This window comes from Aspergillus clavatus, genomic scaffold (genome assembly GCF_000002715.2).
Source record: "Aspergillus clavatus NRRL 1 1099423829800 genomic scaffold, whole genome shotgun sequence".
NCBI lineage: Eukaryota > Fungi > Ascomycota > Eurotiomycetes > Eurotiales > Aspergillaceae > Aspergillus > Aspergillus clavatus.
In genome coordinates this window covers 2,138,059-2,164,017 of record NW_001517099.1, presented here as the reverse complement: position 1 = coordinate 2,164,017, position 25,959 = coordinate 2,138,059, and the positions used below count along the sequence as shown (strand labels likewise).

General features: G+C 52.0%; 7 protein-coding genes across 7 annotated transcripts, besides 9 other annotated features; 3 read left to right on the top strand and 4 right to left on the bottom strand.

Annotated features, from left to right (window-relative positions):
• Window positions 1-324: 324 nt before the first annotated feature.
• Window positions 325-1,600, bottom strand: ACLA_052360 (glycoside hydrolase family 16 protein; the record flags this gene model as incomplete). Its single annotated transcript, XM_001272188.1, has 3 exons — window positions 325-669; window positions 725-1,175; window positions 1,230-1,600. 3 exons carry the CDS (start codon window positions 1,598-1,600, stop codon window positions 325-327), a joined length of 1,167 nt encoding a protein of 388 aa, XP_001272189.1.
• Window positions 1,601-2,687: 1,087 nt separating this feature from the next.
• On the top strand, window positions 2,688-3,573 carry ACLA_052350 (putative U1 snRNP complex component Yhc1; the record flags this gene model as incomplete). Its single annotated transcript, XM_001272187.1, has 4 exons — window positions 2,688-2,802; window positions 2,869-2,994; window positions 3,081-3,158; window positions 3,236-3,573. 4 exons carry the CDS (start codon window positions 2,688-2,690, stop codon window positions 3,571-3,573), a joined length of 657 nt encoding a protein of 218 aa, XP_001272188.1.
• A 61-nt stretch (window positions 3,574-3,634) lies between these two features.
• Window positions 3,635-3,663: a microsatellite.
• Window positions 3,664-4,373: 710 nt separating this feature from the next.
• Window positions 4,374-4,393: a microsatellite.
• A 21-nt stretch (window positions 4,394-4,414) lies between these two features.
• ACLA_052340 (transient receptor potential ion channel family protein) lies at window positions 4,415-6,640 on the bottom strand (the record flags this gene model as incomplete). Its single annotated transcript, XM_001272186.1, has 2 exons — window positions 4,415-6,210; window positions 6,268-6,640. 2 exons carry the CDS (start codon window positions 6,638-6,640, stop codon window positions 4,415-4,417), a joined length of 2,169 nt encoding a protein of 722 aa, XP_001272187.1.
• A 681-nt stretch (window positions 6,641-7,321) lies between these two features.
• Window positions 7,322-7,361: a microsatellite.
• Window positions 7,326-7,352: a microsatellite.
• Window positions 7,362-10,925: 3,564 nt separating the features above from the next.
• Window positions 10,926-13,064, top strand: has1 (ATP-dependent RNA helicase HAS1; the record flags this gene model as incomplete). The annotated part of the gene is made up of 5 exons (XM_001272185.1): window positions 10,926-11,568; window positions 11,626-11,707; window positions 11,768-12,407; window positions 12,469-12,729; window positions 12,813-13,064. 5 exons carry the CDS (start codon window positions 10,926-10,928, stop codon window positions 13,062-13,064), a joined length of 1,878 nt encoding a protein of 625 aa, XP_001272186.1.
• A 327-nt stretch (window positions 13,065-13,391) lies between these two features.
• Window positions 13,392-13,973, bottom strand: ACLA_052320 (ATP-binding cassette transporter; the record flags this gene model as incomplete). The annotated part of the gene is made up of 1 exon (XM_001272184.1): window positions 13,392-13,973. One exon carries the CDS (start codon window positions 13,971-13,973, stop codon window positions 13,392-13,394), a length of 582 nt encoding a protein of 193 aa, XP_001272185.1.
• Window positions 13,974-14,112: 139 nt separating this feature from the next.
• ACLA_052310 (putative ABC transporter) lies at window positions 14,113-16,380 on the bottom strand (the record flags this gene model as incomplete). Its single annotated transcript, XM_001272183.1, has 2 exons — window positions 14,113-16,079; window positions 16,134-16,380. The coding sequence occupies 2 exons, from the start codon at window positions 16,378-16,380 to the stop codon at window positions 14,113-14,115; spliced, it is 2,214 nt and encodes a 737-aa protein (XP_001272184.1).
• Window positions 16,381-19,859: 3,479 nt separating this feature from the next.
• Window positions 19,860-19,885: a microsatellite.
• An 87-nt stretch (window positions 19,886-19,972) lies between these two features.
• Window positions 19,973-19,993: a microsatellite.
• A 106-nt stretch (window positions 19,994-20,099) lies between these two features.
• Window positions 20,100-20,151: a microsatellite.
• A 2-nt stretch (window positions 20,152-20,153) lies between these two features.
• Window positions 20,154-20,173: a microsatellite.
• Window positions 20,174-20,624: 451 nt separating this feature from the next.
• On the top strand, window positions 20,625-25,569 carry ACLA_052300 (uncharacterized protein; the record flags this gene model as incomplete). The annotated part of the gene is made up of 3 exons (XM_001272182.1): window positions 20,625-23,852; window positions 23,922-25,352; window positions 25,414-25,569. 3 exons carry the CDS (start codon window positions 20,625-20,627, stop codon window positions 25,567-25,569), a joined length of 4,815 nt encoding a protein of 1,604 aa, XP_001272183.1.
• A 226-nt stretch (window positions 25,570-25,795) lies between these two features.
• Window positions 25,796-25,821: a microsatellite.
• Between the last annotated feature and the right edge of the window lie 138 nt (window positions 25,822-25,959).

Sequence of the window (25,959 nt, the reverse complement as noted above, 5' to 3'; positions counted from 1 at the left end):
TGTCGGGTTTTGCGTGATTTATGCAGTGGTTTCGCTCATGGGGTGGTTCACTTGTACTTGCCTTGTAGGGGGTCCTTGTCTAAAGGTTGGAGGTAAGGACCTTTGGGGGGGGGGCATCTGGGACAAGTCCTTCTCGTGTAGAATGCGATCGTACAAACATACGACGATGATAGGTTGGAGTCTGTGGTCACAATTAATAGAATCTTCATCATATGGAAGAGCAAGGATCAACATGAAACACAAGGCAGACACAACTGGTCAAAGCAACCCCCCCAAAGCCAGTTCAAACACGTATACAACAACAAAGTACATGGTACACTATATTCATCTGCTTTGATAGACACGGAACCACCCAAACTCCCAGTACGCCTCTGAGAATTCCCGCGCGTTGCCGGAAACATACTCCTCGCACGTCGCTGGGCAGTTGTACAAATCCGAATACACCTCGGGCTGGGCGCCCATCTCACCGCACAGATCGATGTTGATGATGATACTCTGGTTTCGGAAGTACTGAGGCGTGAAGCAATTAGTACTGGGGAAGTCGGCGAGGGGAGTCCCCCAGCTGGACGGGTCAGGACTGTAGTGGGGTTTCACAAGGTCCTCTGGTATAGAGGAACGAGGGAACATCCAGACCCGAATCCCTGCGTGTTGCAATTCAACCGCATAGACCTAGCATTACGTTAGAAGTCATCTTATGAGAAGATGACCGGAAAGAGCGACTTACACCTCCGCCATTCTCATTGAACTCCGGGCCATATGTAGCCGGTGGAGCTTGCACATCGCATCCCACCGTGCCGTGCTGATCGTCGCACGTCGAGTGCAGCGCCTTTCCCGTCTGCTTGCGCCGTCCCTTGACGCTGCAGCCCTGGGTAGTGTGCAGCGTGACCGTGTTCCCCTCCGTTCCCCCATTCGTTGTCTCCAGCACATCAATCTCCCCGTTCAGCGGCCAGTTGTATGTATCTGCCAGCCATAGTGCAGGCCACGTTCCGCAGCCATAGGGGGTATGGATGATGTCAAAGAGAAACAAACCGCTATGATACGTTTTTCGAGACTCAAGGCGGACGGACTTTCGCCCCCGTGGTGCGTGACTGGTCTTGTTGTCCACCCTGATAATCACAGAAGATTCCGTGGCCTGAGTCAAGCTCATGGTTTCAGCCGTGGTTTGGTTGACATACCTAGAGATTGTGAGTTCCCACTCAGCAAGACAAACCAAAATCAAGGGGTCTTACTCGACAAATCCCAGGGTAGGGTCCTCGTCCGTAAAGTACCAGAAATTGTCAAAGAAGGGATGTCTGCTGAACTCATCCACCAGGACATAGTCAATGTGCCCATAGTCAGGATACTGGCTGTAAATGTAGCCTAGAGTAGGTCCTGCTATCAAGCTCAAGAAGAAGGTAACTAGCGTCACAACAAGTGCGATTACTATCATCCTTTTTCGCCCTTTCCGAGGCTTCCAGCATGGTCGACGCGCGGAACGACTCTGTTGAGCTGGGGGCTGGTATGTGTATATCTCCTGCGATGGCTCGATAGTCTCCGCCTTGTGGAGCTTGTGCACTGTCACATGTGCAGTTTCAGGATAGGATATGTTGTGTTCTGCCATTGCTAATGATTTCTGAGATAGATGTGTTTGAGTCTTGTGGATATGATCAGTGCACAATTGCAAGGCATTCTTATCCTCTGAGGCAGAGGGATTGTATCCATTGACGCCATCATGAATCGAATAAGGCATCAGTGCAAAGTGAAGGTAGCCAGCGGAGCCATAAGATGAGATCCTTGGGACTATGAGATGCTCAACCGGATGGGGGATTGGTCCCAAATCGGTTCAGGCAGAAACATGAGCAGAGCTTCAATTTAGGACAACCTCCCGTATTTTGATGAGGCATAAGCCGAGAATTGCAACATTGCCACGCTCGAATGATGCCCATTTAATGTATGTTGACCTCCTGAAGACTCCTGGCTGCCTGAGAAGAAGGTCACTTTGCTTTGATTGACCCATGGTCAAACAGAGCTATATATAGCTCTGCCATACTCTCAAAGAATGAGCTCATGCTTGGAAAAGGAGGTCATCGTTGTAGAACTCAGAGAGCCAGCTTTCATAACTCCTGTATGAATGAAGAGTACAAAAAGTTCATCAAGCTGCAACTCTGAAAATGAAGTTACTGATGGTCAGTCATAGTTCGGAGATGAACACGGAGATGCCTTTGTGCCTGAGGATCGCTGGGTTCTGCCACCTCCCACCGCCTTGATAACCTCCGCTGTATGGATCTCTCCGCCAGCAGCTAAAATCTACATGCGACTGTTCAATTTGTATTCTCGCGGACTGTCGTTGACAGAATCTCTGTATCATTACGCGCACTTCCGGGCGGCTTGCACACTCGCTACTTTCTGTACTCAACAAGTGGGTACCGGCACAGCTTAAGACTTCGACGCGCCACGCGCTTATTGAGCGCCGATTTCACGTTCGCCTGTGCATTTGCAGAGCAATAGCTCCAAGCGTTCAAAATGCCGAAATATAAGTACCCCCGTCTTCAAGTTGGATGAAGACTCAGACTGACATTCACTGTACTCTTCTGTAGGTCTCCGCTGTTCCCATTTAACACGTCTTGGCCGCCGCTCTCCCGCCGTCCAAGCGCATTCGAACTCAATCCGTCCATGAAAGACCTCGTCGCAAGCTGCATATGCTGACTATGCCTTGGATAGGTGATTACTGCGATGTATATCTCACGCACGATTCGATGAGTGTGCGCAAAGCCCACAATTCGGGTCGCAACCATCTGAGGAACGTGGTGGAATACTATCAGCGTACGGCATTCCCCTCGAGTCAGACTAGACTCCCACGCAGCGAACACAGCTAACACCCCTCGACAGAAATCGGACAGGAAAAAGCACAATCTGTCATCGACTCGATCACGTCGTCATACGCGGCTGAGGGCCAGGCAGTCCCCAACCCTGCAATGGTTCCTCCGGGGGCCTTCCCTCCGTTCGGATTCCCAGGTGCGTTGAGAGCTACGCTTGTCTCGTCCCGCGTCGCCTGACAGGCGCGGGACCATAATCGCCCTTACCCACAGCGTCCTAACCAGATCGTCCAGGTCAACTACCTCCTCCCCCGTTCGGCATCCCTCCACCAGGCGCCCCGAATGCCCCAGGCATGCCAATGCGTACGTATCCGCCCACCCTTACCCGAAAAACCAAAAAAACCCCCAACCCCAGCTGACTGAACTGAACCCTTCCCCAGCCCCCGGCGGTAGAGGCCTCCCCTTCCCGCCCCCATTCCTTCCAGCAGGCTCCGGCGCCGCTCCACCAGGCGGTCTTCCCCCACCGCCTCTCCCCAACATGCCCCCCGGCGGCCCCGGACAGGGCTTTCCCCCCGTCCCACCACCAGGCGGCTTTCCGCCGACCTTCCAGATCCCGCCTCCTGGCGGCCCAGGCCAGGGTTTCCCGCCTATGCCGCTGCCGAACCAGCCCGGTTTCAGCCCCAGCCCTGGGCCCGGTGTAACGGGCCCGCCTGCACCGCCGGGACTCGGCCCGTCGGGGTTTTCGGGACCTCCGCCGGGACTGGGTGAGAAGCGATGAGTGAGAGCTTTGTATTTTGCTTTTTTTTTTTTTTGTATCTGTTTACATCTCAAAGATCTGATTTTCTTTTCTTTTTTTTTCTTTTTTTTTTTGTTGTGTCCTTTATATTTGAGCGTGTTCTAAAAGGCAAAGGCTTGTTGTTATACGATATCGGCATGGTCATTCCGTAGGGGGAGAACCCCGTCCCGCCGTGGATGATAAGAAAGAAATCATTAATGCACCCTCTTGAAAAAATATCCTCATTCTCACCGGTATGCGACAGTGCAATGTGCAATGTGCAAGCTACACAGCGATCTACACATACAAGACACCTGCGTTCAGCACGATGGAACACCTGCGCGGTCACACGCAAGCTCTAGCATTATGATTCCTGTCAGAGGGTCGATACATGAAACCGCCAGATGGTACATGGTACACCATAGGAGCTCGGCGGAGACCCGAGAGTCCCTGGAAGGATAATTGCAAATCAAACTGAGAAAGAGACCACAAACCCAGGTTCCGATACCCAGATCCCATGCTTCAGAACGCCAGCTGTAATTGCAAGGGAAAAGAAAAGAAAAGGGTAAAAAAAAAAGGAGCCATCCTCATAAGGATATAATGAGAGCAATAGGGAAGAGAAGAAAGGGAATTTTGAGAGAGTATATCACAGGGAAGCAGAAAAGGGAATGGAGGGTTAGGGGAAATGATACGAGGCAGAAAAGCAAAAAATAGTCGAATAATATGATATCAAAGCTAGGATAGCACGAATGGCCAGCCCACTCCCGCGCTTACGCCATAACTTCATTTCAAGCAAGGCTGAGAAAAAAAAAAAAAAAAAAAACAGTCATAGTGAGATCTTCCTTCAATGATCGTACCCCGCTCCTCTCTGCCACGGGCTCGCGTTGTGTTGAGCTCGGTATGGTACGGGTGATGGGGATCGTCCGTAGCTAGGGGGTCCCCGTCCGTCGCCGGGACTGGGGAATAGAGGTACCGATGGGTCAACCGGTGATACATGCGCTGGGCGGTGCGGTGCTTCCTGCGAGGGTTGGAGGGTTTGCCGTCCAATGCTGGCACCGTTGCCGCTAGAGAAGGACCCGTCGTCATCGTCAAAGGGCGATTTGTTGTACGAGGGGTCCTTGACATCACCACGGGCAGTGGCGCCTAGAGCATCCAGCTCCGTGGTCAGCTGACTATGCGACTTGATGAACGAGCCGCGGTCGTCCCTCATCGGCTGGTAGCGAGTGTCGGGGTTCTTCGATACGATGGCGTAAATGGATGCGATCAGCACCAGGATCAGGAGGATCAATGCGAAGACTGCATTGTACACAAAGAAGATGACGCCCATCACACCCGTCACGAGTCCTGGTTGGTTGAAGACTTCCGAAAAGAACAGCAGGAAGATCGCATTGACAAAGTTGATGGCGGCAATGGTGATGTTGTAGATGTTCGTCTTCTTGTCCATCCAGGGGCGCAAAACGCTCACTGCAATGAGCATAGCGGCCTCGATGATGACAAGCGCGACCGTCTGTACGATTGGCGCAGGTTGACTCAGACCAATGAACATACCTTTGATGAGAAGATACACCAGGACCGGCACAACGAAGTAGTAGGCAGTGGCCCGGTATTGCACGTAGAGGAATCCCCACTTGTTCAAGCATGAGGGATCCGAGTACAGGACGTATGCTGGGTTCTTGTGCATGACGACTGAACGTTTCGCCAGAAGAATAACCTTGAAAGCAGCCCATCCCAGGGCGCCGAGCACCGAGAGGAACATGATTACTGCCAGGACCACCTCAGCAGCGGAATCATGTCGGGTGAATTCCCAGAGACACAACACGCACATCTGAGGGAAGCCGATCAGGGTCAGCCGGAAGAGGATGCCTCGCGCGACGACTTTCCAGCCGTTTCGGAAATCGGAGAACTTGTCACTCTTCATCCGGCCATTCTTGGCTAGAATCTCGCACCCTGCCTTGAAGAGAGCGACGATGACCATGACTATAAAGACAAAGAAGACAAAGAAGATGAGACCAGTCAGGAAGATATTGGTCTGTTCGATTTTGGCCGTGAATCCAACACGTTGTATACCGCGCACAACGATGTTCGAGGAAGTTGCTGTCTCGGTGGCGGCGTCGGCCCGTTTCGCGAGCGCACCGGCGCCTCTCTTCATCAGATTTGTGGCAGTATCGATGGAACGCTTCTTGCGCTTCAAAACCTCGACTGAGGTGGTGGACAACTCGGAAAGGATGGTGGACGGAGTACCACCGGTGGATCGTTGATACCAGGTACAGAGAGTTTCCAAAAAGCCGATGTGGATGATTCCCATACTCCATTGGAAGTTCTGCGTCCAGGCTTCGACGATCGGGGGCATGTGGACGGAGACCATGCCGAACATCGCCTGAGACTGCATGAAGCCAAAGAGGGAAAGCGCGTTGGCTGCGACATGAGCGGCAGTGTTGGAGTGCCCCAAGCCTGATGTGATCGCAGAAGCGGCGAGACCCAATCCTGAAATGATGGCCGTCGTCCATCCAACGCCCTTCTGGTAAACCGTCTTGCCGTTGGACAGACTGGCTTCGATGCAGGTGATACTCTTGCCGGTCTCGGTGGAGTTGATATAGATACGTACTTTGGCATCCAGATCGGGAACGGTGTAGGCAATACCTAGGAGATAGGTTAGCGGGACTTTGGTCGACCCAGGCTAGCACCAGTGTTCCTTACCTGGAATTTTGGCCGCCACATCTTCGGGGACAACGACATTGGCGCTGGGCACATCGATCGGACCGGCGTTCATGGGGCAGAGGCCCGGCAAGTTCATCGTACAAGGATCCAACTCCTTCCGCAAGGCTTCGTATCCATAGGCAGTGAGAATCAACTCGGCCTTGACTTTACCAGAGATCGCAGCGACACCATCGAAGCTGAAGGCTAGCGACCGGTTGTTGGGGGTGAAGGTGACGCTGAAAAAGGTGGCTGTGAAGTTCTGACTGTCTTGACAGAGGTTCAAAGCATTCGATTCGATGAGTTTCGTCGCCGACACTAGCGGTGTTGTGAGAAAGGCGACGAATACGCTGAGGAGGAGCGATATTAACCGCATGGTGGCAGATTGATATCAATCGGAATGTTCTTTTGGCTGGGGAGGAATGAAGGAGTTGTCAATGGAGGGGAATAGATTCGATTTGAAAAAGGAGGAATGATGGCTGTCGAATGGGAGAGGTGGTACTCCAGAGTACCAACTGAGGGACCGGCCGGATGCGGAAATCTTGTATGAACCAAAGGTTGTATTGGACTGGTGAGCTGTTGAACCTAGTCGGAAGCGAGGGGAATGGTCCAAATGGTAGAGGACCGAAGTCTATTCCAGGAAGTATGATCTGCGTATATCGAGTTTTTGGTCATTGAACGACAGTCCAGAGCATAGATCGATAACAACCGGCGCGGATCTTTGGTGTCAGGCGACGACGAGGGAAAGGATTGGTTGTATGACTGATACGTCGATGGTGTAACGATCGGAGAATACGTCGCAAGGAATGAATGACGATTCTCAAGAAAGCAGAAAAAAAATAAAAAAACAACAGAGTATACAAAAATGAATGTAGTGAACGACAGTATTCAGGTGTGATGTTGGTTGATGAATCTGAAGTGAGTGGGACGGCGACACACAGGTTAAGTTAGTGTATGGGCCAAAAAAAGAGAGTAAAACAACTAGGGGGGGAAGGACGGGCGTTTCGTCGAGAGGGATGATTTGAGGCCGTCGTTCTCGCGCCGTCTCTTTCAGTCTCTCTTTCTCTTCTCTTCTCTTCTCTTCTCTTTCTCTCTTCGGTCTCCCTCTCCAACACTCAAACTGTGTGGGTCGGGGATGGGAAGTGTAAAGAAGGAAAGAAACAGAAACAGAAACGAGGGAAGTAGAATGAAGAAGAGAGATGAGACGAGATTCGATTACAGCAGACAGAGAGAACGGGGGGGAAAAGAGACCAGCAGGAATGCCCGTGAAACACCCTCGAGCGCTGAGTCAGCAGGGGGGTTGTTTGAGACAGTGACCAATGAACACTGGTCAATGCGATGGATGAGATTGAAAGTGGTTCAGAGGACAATCCAGGCACAGCACGGTTGGATTCGATCTATGTAGAATTGCAGATCGATAGTCTCGTAGTCGTGGTGGTTGTGTGGTATGTAAGGGTAGTAGGTACCTATTAGTATTGGGGATGTGAGAGGCAGTTCGTGTCAAAGAGTCGTAAATCGTAACAGAGAAGCGAGAGTCATTCATCCAAAGGAAATACAAGGGTGCAGAGACATGAGATGATAAAGTGGAAGCCTGATTGTTATTAATGAGAAGACCTACTATGTACTCATAACAATGAGGAGAACCAGATTTCATTCTTATGACGACTTGGAAAGGGCATATCATCTTGGCTTCCCAGATGCCTCTTAGTAGTAGCGTAAGGTAGGTACTAGGTATCTGTGTATGGTAGTGCTGTAAGCCTGTAATTGTGTAATAATAGGTAATAATAACTAATATTTACCGTTATGGAATGCGCCTAAGTTTCCTTGGTAGTCGGTAGTTGGTACTGGGTGCTAGTCTGGTAGATACTTCCATTCTTATGGACTATGTAGGCTACACTACTCCGTACTGTGTAAGGTACTAACGTCTAACCAGCCCCCGTAGTGACCCTCAGTTCCCAATGAATGCACGCGCGTCCCTCAGGGGCGTCATTAGCATGAAGCCAGATCCAAATAACTACTGCTCTTCATTCGCTGTGCCTGATCGCGCTTCTGCTACGTCGGCGGCACCAGATGTCATCCTGGTCTTTAGTCTCTCTCTCTCTCTCTTCAGTCTTCATTCATGCATTCTTCAATTCTAGTCTTGCCTCTTCAAAGCTGAGAGAATCCTCCTGTACCTGCCTCAGGACGGGCGACTACCGAGTTAGTAGTAGGTGGTCTACCTACAGTCCTAGAGATGATCATTATGGCTAGGATGTTCTTTGATGGTAACAAATCAATGATCCCAAGGATTGCGAAATTAGGTACTCGGCATCCATGGTGTTTGGAAGCATCAGTGGAACTTGGACCAGTCCCATTGTTCTCGCTAAGGCACTGCGCATCGTTACTCTACTCCGTAGAGGTTGAACAAACCCATCAATCACCCAGCCACTTCCATGGTCAATTGGTCACTACAGAGTCGGGTTGACCTAATCAGGCTTCCCACGCCATTATGAATTATTGCCAGCATGTGGCCCGTGGACTTATTATTATTATAAATGTATGATCCAGTTGCCATTACTATTAATAGTTTCCCGCCACCCCAAAGTCTGATGGATCATGGGGGCGATTCTACGTCCCAGCTCCCACGAACTGACCGATTTTAAGCTAGTCCTTGGTGGAGAATATGAGAAATATCTGCATTCTGCCATGAATACCGGGAAGATCAGAGGTTGTCGTTGTCCTTCAAGGATAATAATATACAAGGTAAAAAATGTCATCTCCATTGTGACAACTGACAACCATCTAATCTAGCGCCCTGTGTCAGGTCAAAGGGGATCAAAAGGATAGTTATCGAACATGGAACAATGCACAGCCTCCCAGGGACCCTTGGCGCAATTAGCCATCCCTTCTGCATGTGTGGGATTTCAGTTTTATCAGCATTTTGCAATGATACGCCCACCCTACCTATACTAATCTACCGCATGGAGCACAATAATATGCTACGAATCCTCCGTACAGATCTTCAACTCCAGCACACCGACTAGTTCAACGGAAGAGCTGTCCCAGCCGTGCTGAAAATCAAGCATTGTTGCGCGGCAGACTTCATCCCTGATCGACACCGGAGACTGGAGGCTGGAGTCGATCACTCCCACTGGAATGCGCGCCATGACGTCTCAGCTCATGGATCATCTAGTATCCTCCGCTGTTTGCTCTGGGGACTCGTCATGCGATTACACAGTTTGCGACAGTCAATTTGATGGAGAATCTACTCGTTACATATCGATTCAGTTCCAAGCCCAGAGACCGCCGCAGACAAAACTGCGCATTGTACGCATACATAGTTATGTTTCAGGAACACAAAACTAACATTTAGAAGCGGAGCATCAATCAATCCATGGCAGCGAATGACTAACTATTTTGGGAGATCTGTGTCTTGCCTCCAGGGGGCATACTATGTACACACGATCTCTCAATCACTCATGTGCCAAGCTAAATTCTGCTGATATAGCTAGTGGTCAAGATGTTCTTTGGCTCGCTCGGGCAAGACAAAGATGCGATTGGAGTCAAGTCATCTAACTAAAACCCTTAGTTCATAACGGATTGCGCTTTTGGCACTCGACGACGTGATCTGAATACCTCCACATGTGTCCGACGCAAGTGGCCATTGGGATTTGTTGAAATGCGGAGACATCGCGAAAACCTGTGCCTGTGCCGGGACGACTTCATCTGACAAGCATCCACCCTGAGGAGAACCGCCATCGATTGATCTTACTTGAAGAACACACGCTACAATGCATCAGCTAGGCATCCAGATTTCACTTCATCTAGAATCTGAAATGGAAGGCAAAGCCTCTTCAATCTCAGCACAGCCGCAGTCCAAGAAACTAGGTCGTTGAGGGTTTGGCTGTCAAAAGGGGTAGTGCTACTGCTTACAAGGGGTATGAGGTTGGGTCTTGCGACCTCCATTCATGAGACTTGTGTGTCTTGATGAAACATGTTCATGTCTACCACATCTTGAATCTGATACTATCGGATGTCAGAATTTCCAACTTACCCTTGAGGGAGAGCGCAGACCATCTTATAGCATCCCTTGAAAGGTCAAAGCCGACCGGTTCATGGCCTTTGCAATACCAATTGAGATTCACTCATGGGCACAAGCAGTGCTCAGTCCAAGTACTCCCTTCTAATCATTCTCTCAGCCAGTCAATTTGTTTTCGAATGTTCAAATCTGTAAGAGTGCTACATGTAGTTCTGGTCGTCCAGTAGGTGGAACTGGAAGATGATCGATGGCCCACCTATACCTAGCCTCTGTCATGAGACAATACCATAGCTCAGTCACTTACTGCTTCAATCTGATCAAATATGTATTATTGCACTGATTCATTGACATGAATCGCCAGTTCACACAGTACTCTGTAAACACTTTCAAAGCAGGTTGATGCCTTAAAAGACAGGCATATAACATGCTGACACATCACCCTACCCTATCAACACTATCACCACGTGACGTGAAATCTACAGTGGAGCGGCCCCAAGAAAAAAAAAAAAGCAAAGATCCAAAAGAGAGAAAAAAAAAGCTAAGGCAGAGGGAAACCGAACCACCAATTCCACAATTCCAACCCACCTCCAATCCTCAACTCAGAGAACGGCTCAGTCCTCCACCACATAGGAGCGCGATCAAGATGCCGGGCCCTGTGGATACGGCGAAGTCGATCACGAAGAAGCGGAAGAGAAAGCACGGTGGGAACGGACGCGCGACGGCCGAGACCGCAGACGATGCGAGTCCCCTACCCGCCGCTGAGAACGGGGCCGTGACCGAATCTTCTGCGAAGAAGGAGGTCAAGGCGGATAAGAAGAGCGGGAAGGAGAAGGAGAAGGCGCTGAAGAAGCGGAAAGTGAGCCACTCGTCTAGTGACGAGGAAGAGGAGGAGGAGGACGACGAAGCGGCCACTTCTGGTCCCGTGGATGAGGCCAGCGACGACGAGGCTGAGGTAGAGGAGGATGGATCGGATAATGAGGATGGGGACGCTGAGGATAAGAACGACGCAGAGGCTGCGGATCTGCCCTCGATGGATGCCGTTCGGCTGCCGACGGTCGACGGCGAGCCTCAGAAGTTCACAGAGCTGGGGTTGTCGGAGAAGACATTGAAAGCCATCAATGAGATGGGCTTCGAGACCATGACTGAGATTCAACGGCGGACCATCCCTCCTCTACTGGCGGGCCGTGATGTTCTGGGTGCTGCGAAGACGGGATCCGGAAAGACCTTGTCGTTTTTGATTCCTGCGGTGGAGATGCTGAGTGCCCTGCGGTTCAAGCCTAGAAACGGTAAGACTTTTGGCAATTTTTTTGTGGCTATGGATTGAATGCTGACCCCGTCATCAGGTACTGGTGTCCTTGTCGTCTCTCCCACTCGTGAGCTCGCGCTGCAGATCTTTGGTGTCGCAAGGGAATTGTGCCAGCACCAGTAAGCGAATCATGAGATTAGCTGTTACTTTGTTTGACAGAGGCTGACTTGTTCTTTCAGCTCCCAGACATACGGTATCGTCATTGGCGGTGCCAACCGCAGAGCCGAAGCGGAGAAGCTCATGAAGGGTGTCAACCTTCTCATTGCGACGCCCGGACGTCTCCTGGATCACCTGCAGAACACCCAAGGGTTTGTCTTCAAGAACCTAAAGACACTTGTCATCGATGAGGCGGATCGGATTCTGGAAGTCGGTTTCGAAGACGAAATGCGTCAGATCGTCAAGATCCTGCCCTCGGAGGAGAGACAGACCATGCTGTTCTCAGCCACCCAGACAACCAAGGTCGAGGATCTGGCGCGCATTTCGCTCCGACCGGGCCCCCTGTACATCAACGTGGATCATCGCAAGGAGCACAGCACGGTCGAGGGACTGGAACAAGGCTACGTCATTTGCGAAGCCGACAAGCGTTTCCTGCTTCTGTTCTCCTTCCTGAAGCGCAACCTCAAGAAGAAGATCATTGTCTTCTTCTCGAGTTGCAACTGCGTCAAATACCACGCCGAACTCCTCAACTACATCGACCTGCCGGTGCTCGAGCTGCACGGCAAGCAGAAGCAACAGAAACGTACCAACACTTTCTTCGAATTCTGCAACGCCAAACAGGGTACCCTGATCTGTACCGACGTGGCCGCCAGAGGTTTGGATGTAAGTCTCCCTTTTGACTGGTTCCCACCACCAATCAGTGGCTAACTGTCGGTATGAATAGATCCCCGCCGTTGACTGGATCATCCAGTTCGACCCCCCAGATGACCCGAGAGACTACATCCACCGAGTCGGTCGTACAGCCCGTGGCGCCAACGCCAAGGGCCGCAGCCTGATGTTCCTGCAGCCGTCCGAGGTCGGCTTCCTCAAGCACCTGAAAGAAGCCCGCGTGCCCGTCGTCGAGTTCGAGTTCCCGGCCTCGAAGATCGTCAACGTGCAGTCCCAGCTCGAGAAGCTCATCGGCCAGAACTACTACCTCAACAAGGTGCGTTGCCCCTATCCCCTTCCCCTTCCCTCCATTCATTCATTCATTCATGTAATATCCCGATGCTAACTCAATCGCCACAGTCCGCCAAAGAAGGCTACCGCTCCTACCTGCAGGCCTACGCCTCGCACTCCCTCCGCTCTGTCTTCGACGTGCACAAGCTCGACCTCGTCAAGGTCGCCAAGGGCTTTGGCTTCTCCACCCCTCCGCGCATCGACATCCAGCTGGGCGCCAGCCTGAGCCGCGACAAGAAGCAGCAGCAGCAGGGGCGGCGCAACTACGGCAGCCAGCCCAATGGTAAAGGCTTGAAGTTCAAGCGCAAGTACGAGGACTAAATGCGGCGCGTCTGGCCGGCGAGTGTGAGTTCTCCTTGCAGAGGGAGGAAAGCGGAGGGGGAGGAACAAGCACAAAAAAGCATAATCGGTGATTCTTGTTGTGAATAGGCGTCATATCATCTTCGGAGTGTGGGCGTTTTTATATGACCTTTGTGGATATAGTATCTTTGTCTACATACTCTATCATGCTATTATACTCGTATTACGTACCATGTGACTTGCGTCTCTATATGCTTTGTAGGCTGGCCTGTTCGCCTCATAGGCCCTGCGTGCATCAGACCAGCCGTGTCATGACCGTGGTCATACATTATTTCGATATATATACTCTCAGATACTGTCGATAGTGATCCCCTGAGCACCGCAGAGCTCCCGGAACGGACCTGCCCTCGCCAGCAGTTCCCCGGGGTGACCTGCCTCAAGAATCTGACCATCGCCCAGGACCACCACCACATCACTGTACAGAATCGTCCTCAGACGGTGCGCAACTGTGATGATGGTCTTGTCCGCAAACTCGGCGCGGATCACCCGCTGCATGAGCTCATCCGTGGCCCAGTCGACATTACTCGTCGCCTCGTCGAGGACGAGGATCGTGCCGCGCCGGAGCATCGCCCGCGCCAGGCAGAAGAGCTGCTGCTGGCCGTGCGAGAGCGCCAGGGCGTCGATGTCGGCGTCGAGCCCGCCGCAGTTCTGGACGTGCGGCCACAGCCCGACCTTCGCAAGGGCGGCGATGATATGGCTGTCGTCTGCGACGGAGTCGGACCCGCCCGGCGCCGCGTTAAACCGGACGGTGCCCGGGAGCAGGAACGGATCCTGTGGGATGGCGATCAGCCGCGTTCGCACTGTCTTGCGGGATATGCTGCGCAGGTCGACTCCGTCGACGGCGATACTGCCGCGGTGGAGTTCGATCATGCGGAACAGCGCGGCGGCCGCATATTCCGACTTTCTGGCCAGGGCGGATGCTCAGGGAGAGACCCTGAAGGACGTTGTGGTTTGTGTCGCCTGTGTAGGAAGCCGTGGTATCTTGGAACTCCACCGCGCCGCGATCAGGTCAGTCATCTGGTGGCTGTGTGAGAGAGCTGGGGTCTGCTTCTTCCGAGACGGCCGTCTCCGCGAATTCCTTGACTCGCGACACAGCCTGTAACGATGTCTCCAGGTCCGTGTAGAAAAATATGAACTGCGCCAGGCTCTGGCTGAAACCAAGGATGTTGAGCATCGCGACACCAAGACGGCCCCCGCTGGTGCTGCTTGGCAGATTCGTGACGAGACCAACTAGTAGGACGGCCAGTGCGGCAACTATGAGATCCAGCACGAGATTCAGCCAGCGCTGGATGCAGTACAGAAGGTAGACTGGGCGCTGAGAGGCATCCAGCCGCTCCTGATTACGCCGTTCGAATCTCTCCTGCCAGCCCAGCGCGCGGATGGTCGGCAGACCTTCCAAGGTCTCGGAAATGCTGGAGAACAAAGGTGATTTCTGTTCCAGGTCGAGTAAGCGAAGCTGTCTCGAAGTCCGCAGGTAGAAGCGCTGTAAGACCCAGGTAGTGCCGAGGCAGAAGGGAATTGCAACGGCCATGTAGGTAGACCCGATTGCAATGAGAACAATCTGCGCCAGCGCCTGGAAAGCCATCGGCGTTGCCTGCATCATGGACACGGGCAGGCGACTGTTGATCAGCGACATGTCCTGACTGAACCGGTTGAGGGTCATTCCCGAGTCCACGGTTGAGAAAAACGACGTTGGCGCGTGGATAACGGCATCAAGGAGCTGCCAGTGCAGTCTCGCTGCTGAGATAGGCACGATTGAAATCATCATGCACCAGATTGTTGTAGCGTAGTTCACGATGGCCCCTGCAGCCAGCGCAAAGTAGACCGCAAGGAAGGACCCATCCTGAGGACTCTTCGATTCTGTCCACCACTGGACCCAGATCTGAGTGAAGCTGGTGCAGACCACATACGCTAGGCTTGTCGTGAGAAACACCAACGCACGATACCATCCAATAGACTTGAGGTAGTACACCAAGACGGCTGAATCGGATACAGGTTTGCTTTCTAGACTCGTTGTAGCAGCAGCATGTGGCAATGACGGTGCTGTCCTCATTCTAGCTTTGCTTGAGGGGATTGTATGTGAAGCTGATTCCAAACTGTGATCTGCTGCCTTGAAGGTGCTGGGAGGGCAATCAGCTAATAAACGTTGGACAGCGCCATCTCGTGTTATTAGGTCTACAAACGACCCTTGTTGTTCAATATGCCCTTCCGAGCCCAAGACAATGATATTATCCGCAGATTGGAGATGTTGCACCGAATGTGTGACCAGGATAACTGTTGTGCCAAAGTGCCAAAAGACTCCCATCTTGGACAGGAGACGATCAAAGACCAACTCCTCAGTCCGCGCATCGAGCGCACTCAATGTATCGTCCAGCACCACCAACGGTGCTCGGGTATAGACAGCGCGAGCCAGAGCCAGCCGCTGCTTCTGTCCGCCGCTGAGACTAATTCCTCGGCTCCCAACAACGGTATCATCACGGTCAGGTAGCTGTTCTATGTCTTCATCTAGTGCGCAGGACCATATCACCCTCTTATACCAGGCCTCGTCGTATGGTGATTGGTTAAGGATATTCTCCCTGACAGATGCATTGATGAGCCAAGGTGACTGTTGACAAAAGGCGGTTGAGCAGTGGTCAATCATGACCTTGCCGCTGGAAATTTTGATTTCACCAAGAAGGGCATTGAGCAATGTAGTCTTTCCACAGCCGACAGGGCCGGTAATCACATTCAAGAGACCTTTCCTGATCTCAAGACTCTGATTCCGAAGGATTCCTGTTGCCCCTAGCAGGCCATAGCCAACATTTCTGTCACGGTCTACATCCGAAAGCTGAACATAGTTGACCACACTCGCTAGGAGGAGCGGCTGGCAATACTTGAAGCCAATCAATGCAATACGGGGTAACACCGGGGAGAGCAAGGGCCATTTCAGTGTGACTGCAGTCGTCATTAGCAGCGCATATTGCCTCGTCTGCTTGGCTGGTTGACGTTAGCACTGCTGCTGCTGTTCTAGCAGCCCACCTGCCTGCTTACTCTTCATCCAGACTTTCTCTATGGCAGTGCCTAATTTTGCCGAATTCATATCTGATGCAAGCGGATATAAGTCATCGAACCGCAGGGTATTCTTGTATCCGGTGAGAAAAAGCCGATTCAACCACCAGAAAACTGTGCGATTATATATACTGCTTGTTGTTTCAGGTGGCAGCTTCATCCCCTGTGCTTGCAGGAACGCTCGTTTCTCTCGTCCTTCCAGAACTGTGATGATTAGCTTGAATGTCATCTCCGCAGTAGACACAGCTGCAAGTGGAGTATGAGTGTTACGAAGCCATAAAGATCGAACTTGGACGGCATCAAAAAGCACTGAAAAGAAAAGATAGATGCTTAGCAGCGTGGACGGTCTGACTGATCGCTGATGCTCAAAGTGGGAGAGAAGAGCGAGCACAAGCGCAGCAATGAGTGAGAAAACAGCTGCTGGGATGGATGCGGACGTCTGTAGGGACGTTTTTGAAGACCATAGTGGAAGTAGCGACAGTTGAATGATAACCAGGGAGACGATAGTGCCCTGGTAATGTTTGAAAGGTCCGTCAGTCGTACTCCAACACAAGCGACCAAAATGCTCAATTACCAGTTTGATGAGATGGCTCCTTGACTCGACAATAACTACTGGGGCTCGAAGGAGCTGCCACAATCGAGGACCACTGACAAGCAGAAACAAGACTGATGGTATGATTGAAAGCCAGATCTGCTCAAACTAAATGGTCAAGTCGAACCGTCCATAACAACCGGCTGGCAGCGTCGGTCCCCAGGACTGGTCCGCTTGTATACATGATACTGATAGCATTGTGCTTTGAGGGGCAATGGATAGAGACCGATAATTATGCAATCAATGCTGTTTGATAGATAGACTAGCATTATTCGAAGATGACTGTTATTGTCGACATCACGTTGATTCTGGAAGGGTCGTGGGAAGCCAGTGGTGGTGGTGGTAGGGAAATCGGACTTTTGCTTAATTAGGCATTGTCCTGAGTCACAACTGATTACAAGAGAAAAACTAACTCAGGTGTCAAAGCCTCGAGCACGCAGTAGATGCAGCCATACAGGGATACAACCCCTGCTAGAAGCATTTTAGATCAAAGAGATAAGCCTCTGTTCATTAAAATGCTTAGCACTTCAGTAGATAGGCTTCTATCTAGTTATCACGCGGGTATTTCTGCGTTTCTCCCCCTCTCTAGTCCAGTTCGTTTCGCCAATTCCTACATATTAGCTAGGTCATCCCCAGGTAGGAGCTGTTGTCAATCTAATCATCAGTATTCTAGATATCCTGGAGCCGACTGCCAGAGCGAACGAGACCAAGTGCCATCGACCATCAATAGACCTCTTTCTTCCATCTGAACAAGTCACCGATCACACCCTTTCCTGTTGCAGAAAGACGTACGACGGTAATGGAAGTATCCCCGGGTACCTTGGATACGGCCGTGTCGGCCATAAAGCAAGTTCCTGTATGCCTGTAGAGACTGAAGTCTGACGATGGGAGCATCTTATGCTTTCGAGGATCAACGAAGTGCATTTTCTGATGGCCACGATAGCGTCTCAGGGCAGTACCATTTCAGTCGTAAGTGAGCATCATTACAACCTTTGAGAAGAACCAGTAGTAGTTCTGCGCAAGCTGCGTAGATTGTGGACAGACTTGCTGGCCACCGAACTGAAGCGGAATTGTATTGCCTAGCTCAAGGAGGTTGTCAATGGCTACCAGAAAACAGCAAAGACGGTGGGTTGGACGAGTCTATGGAAGTGCATCATGTTGGATCAAGCCTGGCTCGACTCCCTGGGATCATTGCGACAGCGAGTAATGCACAGAACACCACTCTTGCGAGTCTGCGCGGCGGATGTGCTCGATTCCCGGATTCTATATTTGGCATCGATCGGTGGTGTCGGTGCAAGGTGTACATGTAAGGTACAGTTCTTGCCTCTGGTGGCTCAATATCATGCAAGTGTGTTAGAGTGCACATGAAGAATGTTGCCTTTTTTGTGCCTAAAGGGCTAAAGGGTGCTAGTCTCTACTCCGTAGGCGTTGAGGTTGATCAAGGTATGAGGTGATAGAGAGTAGTATGGGACGTTCCAGGGGGAGCTATACTTGCTAGAGTACTCGTTACCATGGTACTCACGAAATGCCGTTTGAACACCTCAATCCATGGAACTCGAACTCTGGCAAAAGTCCAACGAAACTTCTCCGGATAATATGATCAACTCGTGTATGAGCCGAAAGCCTTTCCTGCTGTTGGAAGTGCTGAAAATTTCCATCCAGTCTATGCAGACAAGATGGAAAGAAACCAGTGGCTGGGAATCTCGGCCGCGGTGGCTGGGGATCGGTATAGGTACTACAAAGAACCAATCACATCACTCAGCACCGACTAAAGGAAGCGCGTCGGGAGTTTTGACCAGACACGATGTGCCTTTCACTTCTTATATTATTATTGGTGTGAGAGAACCAGGAGCCGGCTGTAAAGGCTACCAATAAACGAGCCGAGCAAGCCTCGGGAGTGAAGGTGGGATGTGATGAGTTGGCAGCCATCACACCCAATGATGCCGAAGACACAAGGTCGCTACCTACTGTAAGATAGGTAACTTTAGTTCTGAAGCAAGTTACTGACTAAGTACTAACTGACTGATGATTAGATAGACATTATTGAGATGATCACTATGTACTGAGGGCTAACCTTCTTGACCTAGGTTAACCTGTTCAGTGCCATCGCCAGTGGTTCCTGGAGAGCGGGTCTTGATCCCGCACTGACTGTGGATACTACTTAGAACTTGGATCCTGTTTGTACAGAGTACGGAGTTGACTGTCCAGACTCCAGAAAAGCAGCGGTGTCATGACTTGTTCGTTGTGACAGATTGCCATCTATCTAGAAGCATTCCTGGAAGGGTTCCGTTTCGTGCCTCATGGCAGCCATCGCACTCGGAATCCAACTCCAGATCTTGAGCCTTGTCATCGTCCATGTTTCATCCCTCTGTCTCACACGTTGGACCAGCACAGGGCTGGACAAGTACAGATGACGCATCACTGTGAGCGAAACGATTCTCGTGAGGAGCTGATTTCAGACCATTATTTGTTAGCGAGCAGTCGGTGATGTGTATCCTTTCTGTTTCAAAAAATGCAACATATCCTGAACAACCAGGAGTCTGTTACAGACTGACATCCAGATCCAGAGCAAGGACAGCTTGGGTTTTGACACGATTGACAGGAAACGGAGACTCTGTTGATCTTATAGAGGTTCAACCGTTCAAGGTTACTCTAGCAATGCCCTCAAACTAAGACGGATTATTGCCCAGCCACCTTGCAGGGTGATGAGATTGGGCGTCACCTTATGCTTCTCCCAATCAGGACTCGGACGGGAGCTTTACTGGGGGCGGTTGATTACCACCTTGCCTGATGGATTTGCTCCGAGAGGGCCATGAGGATTGGAAAGACTTGTGTATTCAATAGTGGAAAGAAGCATGCAATAGAAACTCCGGACCAGACGAGACGAGACGTAGATGAGAAATGATTCTTGGAAAATAGTGGTTGTTGGAAAGTTGGTTTCCCATGAAGACTAACGAGCGAACTTCCAGCTAAAAAGTACCTGAGGCTTATCCGTCCGTCTTTCCAGCCTTCTTTTTTTCTCCCTCATCCTCCTTTCTCTTTTCATCCTCTCTGTTTGATCAATCAGTGTTTGTTTGACTGTCTTCATTGATTTTTCCCCCCCTCCCCTTTTCGGATTGCTTGCTTGCTTGCTCGCTTTCTTTTCTCTAACAAGTGCCATGATCATGATCGCAGTTTAGATGCCAAATCTCCCCCTCAGATTCGGTCTGGCGGTTGGGCTTCCTTATCGCATACATACATACATACATACGGCCGGACAGCTGAGGCTTTGCTGTACATTGAACACTGTACAGTAAGGCGACTGCATCTCCAGCAGATCTGGTCGCTATTGCTGGCTTCTTGCATCTTCGATTCCTCTAATTCTTCTTCTGTTACTGCTACCACCACTACTACTACTCCACTATTACTTCCTGCTGCTGCTGCTGCTGCTATTCACACCCTTCTGGACACTTTTTCTCTGCGCTGGTACGCTATGACTCGTCTCCTTGTCTGAACCGTGTTCTTTTCTTTTTGATCTCTGTGATACCAACTCCTGTAACAGATTCACTTCTGTCTTTCCCTCCCTCTACTCTACTCCCGACCCACGGCCACCCCACCATTCACTACCACTATTACTACTGCTACTATCTACTGTCTCTACACCGTCCTTCCTGCATCGATTTCATTTTTGTCATAATAACCCATCCTTCAGCACTTTGAATATCCCTGTTCAAGCCCTCATCATTTACCTTTTCACTCACTACCTCAATTGCCTCGTTCGTTACCCTTACACTCCTTCCCTAACCACCCTTTCCCCAAAACGGAAGGACTCAACAGGCAGACACAGACTATGATCTTGTGTGGCTGAAGACCTCTCTTGATCCTGGCTCTCCTCTTCCAAGATGGGTGTCGACACCCGCAGACCGATCCTGCCCGCCCCCACGGAGTCTCTTGTCGACACCACGGGCGGCAGTACAACAGGAACTGATTTGGCCACTGACATCTCTCGACGCACAGACAAGACGTCGTACTCGATCCCAGACGACGGGAGTCCCGTAACCATTTCTACCCGGTGGAGGCACCGCGACCGCGGTGACGATTCCAAACTGTCGCGCTCGTCGCATCACTCCCAGACCTCCCTTCTGATCGAGTACTTCGAGGGAGGGAAGGGTTCTGGTTCTTTGACCTCGCGGCCAAGCGTCCGTGTTCGAGTGACCCCCTCGTCTGCTCGGAAGCTGAAGGAACAGAAAGATCATATTCAGATCTCCGAGTCGAGCGGGAACCGCAGGCCTGTCTACACCCGCCGCATCTCATTCAGCTCTCCGTCGAAGCAGAAGAACCTGGTAGAACCGGATGATAACAGTGTCTCGTCCTCGAACTCTGCCATCGATGAGAACCAGAACTCGTCTCGACACCTCCCGGTGGAAATCGAGTTCTTGAATCGGGACCAGGGCAGTGAGCTCTCCAGTGTCTCGCGCGACAGGTACATCCCGGCGACGTCGGATATCTCGTCGATGCCCGCGGATAGCCTGCTCGAAGCCTCCTCTGCTGCTCCCCGACGGAAAAGAAGCTCAAGCCTTGACCGAAAAAAGGGCCACAACTCCAAGGGCTACCTCAAAACTCCATCTCGTCAGAGAAGCCGCAGCCTGAGCACCGAGCGGATCGCTCATCGGGTAGCCGAAAAGCTGAGCAACGACGCACCTGAAACCTCTACCAGCAAGAAGAGCAAGGTCTACCGGGACGACGACATGGTGAGTCCAGAGTCCAGTCTGCTGAGCGCCTCCGCGGTGTCCTCGCACCGGAAGTCAGGAGACCAGTACTCGTTCCGATCGGGCACATCCAAATCATCTATCAACAACCCGAAGTTGCTAGAAACGGTTGAAGATGCGATCAGGAGACTGATTTTGCCCGAGCTGAAAGAACTCAAGAAGGACCAGAAGGTCATTTCCAATACCAACAAGTTCGAACGGGACCTCAATGCCTCCTACACCTCCTCTGCTAGCTCTCCATCCCGCGATGAGCTGGGTCGACGCCTCTCCAAGCATGCCAGTGCGCCTGATGTGATGAAACCGAAGGTGGTCCTCAACAAAGACAGCAAAGACGAAGGGATCGTGCTATCGGGAGACCCAAATCCGACCCAGAAAGAACGCAGGGCAAGCAAAGACAATGAAAAGAAGTTGGAGCCACCGTACGCCGTATGGGCCAACCGCCCTGAGCTGACTGAACAAGATAAACTCCGGCGCCAGAAAAGCAAAGGACTGCGTGACGCGGAGAAGGCCGGGATTGTGGGGACTGCTCTGACAGCAGCCGCCTTGCAACGGCATGAGTCACAATCCAGCATCGATCCGAACGAAGACAGAAGAAGTGAGGACAGAAATCATCCCGCAGGAGGCATCAATGAAACGGAGCTGGTCTTCCAAAGACACAAGGTGGCACCCATGCCGCTGAGAAGTGCAGTCGAAACGGAGTTAACGCGAGACTCCTTGCTATCTCAACAAACTGCAGGGACCGCGCTCCCGCACGAAGAAGCCACACTCTACGATGTTCCTCGGGTGTCACCCTTGCGCGTTGCGTCTCCCGCCTCTCGCACCCCGAACCGCACTCCGTTGGACACGCGAAACGAGTTGGCGTTGAAGCACAGCAATCTTTCGCGTCACAACCTATCGATTAATAGTGCTTCTGATCCTGCCCTTCGTGATCGAGATCACTCGCCAGTCAGCGAGGCCGCGGCTGGAGCTATCGCCGCGGCCAATCTTCTCGATCCTCATTCAAGCCGCCAGGATTCCGATTTCACCGATGATCCTCGCCGTCGCACTCTCAGTCCTATTCAGAGCGTAGCGAGCAACCAGAGTGACCATTATCTCCAGCAGTATCCGGTGCAACATGATGATTATGAGTATCCCGAGAGTGAAAGAGCGCTGGAGCCACGGCTCTCGATCGAATCACTTTCGTCTGCCCCGAGCACCAGCCTAGCAAGGTCTACTCGACCGGACGGGATGGCGAGTCATAGCGGTATCTTAAGACACCGAGACGATGACGATCACGAGCTAGGCTATGAGGAGACCCCGACCCTGTCACCCCGAAATGAGAACTGGCACGAAGATTCCGAGTTGTACGATCCCAACTACCGGCACTCGATGGCGGAGACCGCCGACAGCGATGGTAAACGACTGACCAACTACACGGATAACAGTGAAGTCAGCTATATGCAGAAGATCAGCCAGGGCCAACGTGTAGCCCAAGGTATTGGTGCGAATCCTCAATTCGTTCAACCCCTTGCTGTTGAATCGGCGGTGGCCTCGCTCCTCGATCCGTCCATCCTGGACACCAAATCCAACCAGTCCGGAGTGCCTCCGCAACAGAACCTGCCTCAGATGAAGTCGCTGGAACAGATCCCTCAAGCATCTCGTCAAGGAAGCCCTCTCAAGCAGCGTCAAGACGCAGCCAGCCCAGATGAGACTTCTTTCTCAAGGAGAATGGGTGCTACCTCGCCTCCGCAGAGTGTAACCCAGTCGCTTGAAGGCCGGACCGAATCGCCCAATTTCTACGCAAACGAACATCGGAGCGTGGAGAGCCCCCTTCCCGAGAATCGCGAGATGAGCCCCGATTCGGAATCTGAGATCAATACCAATCCATCCATCATCCAAGGTCCTGCCCCAGGAAGCAACTGGGCCTATAACCAGACACCGCCCAAAGCGGATCACTCTCCCTACTACCATGAGGGCGCCGATGCGGCTGCTGGCAGCGCTGGCCTAGGCTTGGGTTACAACAAAGACTATTACGCAGCTGAGGACTATGGACCCGACGACTATTTCGATCAACCATACGCTGGCGGTCAGATGTTTGGCACGCCGTTGGGTGCCAAAGATGAGGGCTACGTATCGGCTGCTAACCCTCTGTCCCCGGGAGCTGATACTCCCGAACCGGTCGGCAAGGGATTCGGTGGACTTGATGCTGGTGGCATGGGTCTGTTTGACACACCTCTCCGGGCAGATGATCCGACAGGTCCTTCCCACCACAGGAACCTCAGTGGCTACTCCCACGGTATTGGTTCGCCTTTGTATGATAGCGCAACTGGAAGAGGCATCGATAGGATTCAGTCGAAGGATATTGTTGCCCTCATGGACCACGTGAGTCTTTTTTTCTTTTCTTTTTTCTTTCACTTTCTTGTCGAGATTCTCACTAACCACCGCCACTAGCTTACTGTTCGCGATGCTCAGCGCAATGCTCGAGATACCGAGATTCTGGTGACACTCGTCAAGAGTGCAGCAGAGATGCGCAACTCATTCGAGGAAATGAAGAAATTCATTGCTCTACAGGATGGCATGATCATGGATGCCAGCGACCGGCAGCACGAACGGACATACAAAGCGATTGGTGGACCACGCCCACTGCCTGCCAGTGTTGCGAGAAGTTTCCGCCAGTCCGCAGATGACGGCGAAGACTTGCGATCGAAACGAAAGAATCTGTTCAAGCGAGCACTGAAGGGTTTGAGTCTGAAGTCTTCCAATGATCTTACCAAGATTGAGGAGATGCTGGAACAGCTACTGGAAGAGGTCGAAGCTCTGCGTGCAGTCCAGGATGATAGTCGATACGCTCGCAGTGGCAGGGCGCCCAGTGTTGACCCGGAAGGCTATGAGCCAGAGGGTTTCGCCGGCTCTGGTTCTCCTGGAACTCATTCGGGCTACCTATCCACCTCGTCTCGGCCTCTGCAGGAGGCCCGTGGCAATGGACAAGCCAGAGGTCTTGAGCACCGCGTCAGCACCGTCCCCGAGGGCGATGAAGACATGGATCTCGACGAGCGCGGGGAGTTCCTCAGTCCCAATTTGCCGTCCCAGGAGAATGCAGAGCCGCGTCGCGAAAGGGCCGATTCCTTGCCTCTGTCCACATCCCCTCGTGTACCAGTGGCTTCGGGAGCCCTCAGCAACGAGACCAGCCCCAAGACAACTGAAAAGGCACGGAAACACAAGTCAAGCAGCTCGTCCTTCTTCCCCAAGATCTCTCGTTGGTCCAAGACCACGGCGTCTTCCATGGGAGACAACATCCGCAACAGCATCCAACCCGGACGCAAGGACCGCCCGTACTATGATACTTCTCGATCCGGATCGGACGTTGCACATGGGGCCGCATACAAGGCCGGTGACTGGTACGATCCGCACGGCGATGACCGGCTGCGTTCCAACTATACCCTGAACGATCAGCAGCAGCAGGAGAATCGGCCTCCGTCGCCCCTTGTCCCATCCCAAGTCTCGGAAGCTCCGAAATATCGCGCTCACCGCGGCAGTCTCGATCTCCAGCATCCCCAGCCACGCCAAGGTCCAACGGGGCGCTACCAGAACCAACTAGAATCACAGGCGCAGGTGTATGGAGCGCCCATGATTGGGGCAACATCTGATCAATGGGGGTCCAATCCCAGCCTGTCCGCGGTCAACCCCAATCAGAATCGGTTCAGTGCCGCCAGCCGGCTCTCCCCGATCTCTGATGCTGGCTACTCGCAGACAAGTTCACGAACCGGACAACAGGGACCACCAAGACCGCCAAAGGTCAAGGACGAAGGTCCTCTCATCCCGGAGCGGTCTCCCAAAGTCAAGGAGGATGAGCGAGCGTATACGGACCGTGTTGCCTCTCAGGTAAGTTCGAGGACGCCTCAGCCATGCCGCATGAAATCAAGACTGACCCTATCATCTGCAGAGCTCTATCGTGCGTTCTCCACGCGCCACGCCCTCTCCGCGCAAACCCACGGGACCCCGGCCTCTCACATCCGGCAACCAATACAGCCCTGCGCGGAGAAAGAGAAGCGAATACCGCGCGAGCCCTGATCAAGTTGATGACGAGCATGACTATTGATATTTGATCATGAGCCGATCGCGACTTGAATAATCACCGAGGGGTCGAAGTCCCTCAGATTTGATTCAATCTAACGACCTTAATGACCCACGGCAGCTAAACATTTTGCCTGATGCTAATTTAAGTTTGTCACGCCTGATGATCCAGCGTTCCTGCATACCACATGCGAGCGACTCTTGCTCCATCCGTTATGCTTTCTATTCTTTTTTTCCTTGGTGGAATGGAAGGGGGGGGGGGGGGGGGGGGCGGGGGACAACTTCCGTGAGGCCATTCTCCGACTGTAATTGAGAGGGGGAGGGCTATTGGTAATTGGCTTTTATTCTATTTGCTTCTATCATTTTGGATCATTCATGGGAATAAGGGTCATTCATCATTAGCTCGTTATCCAAA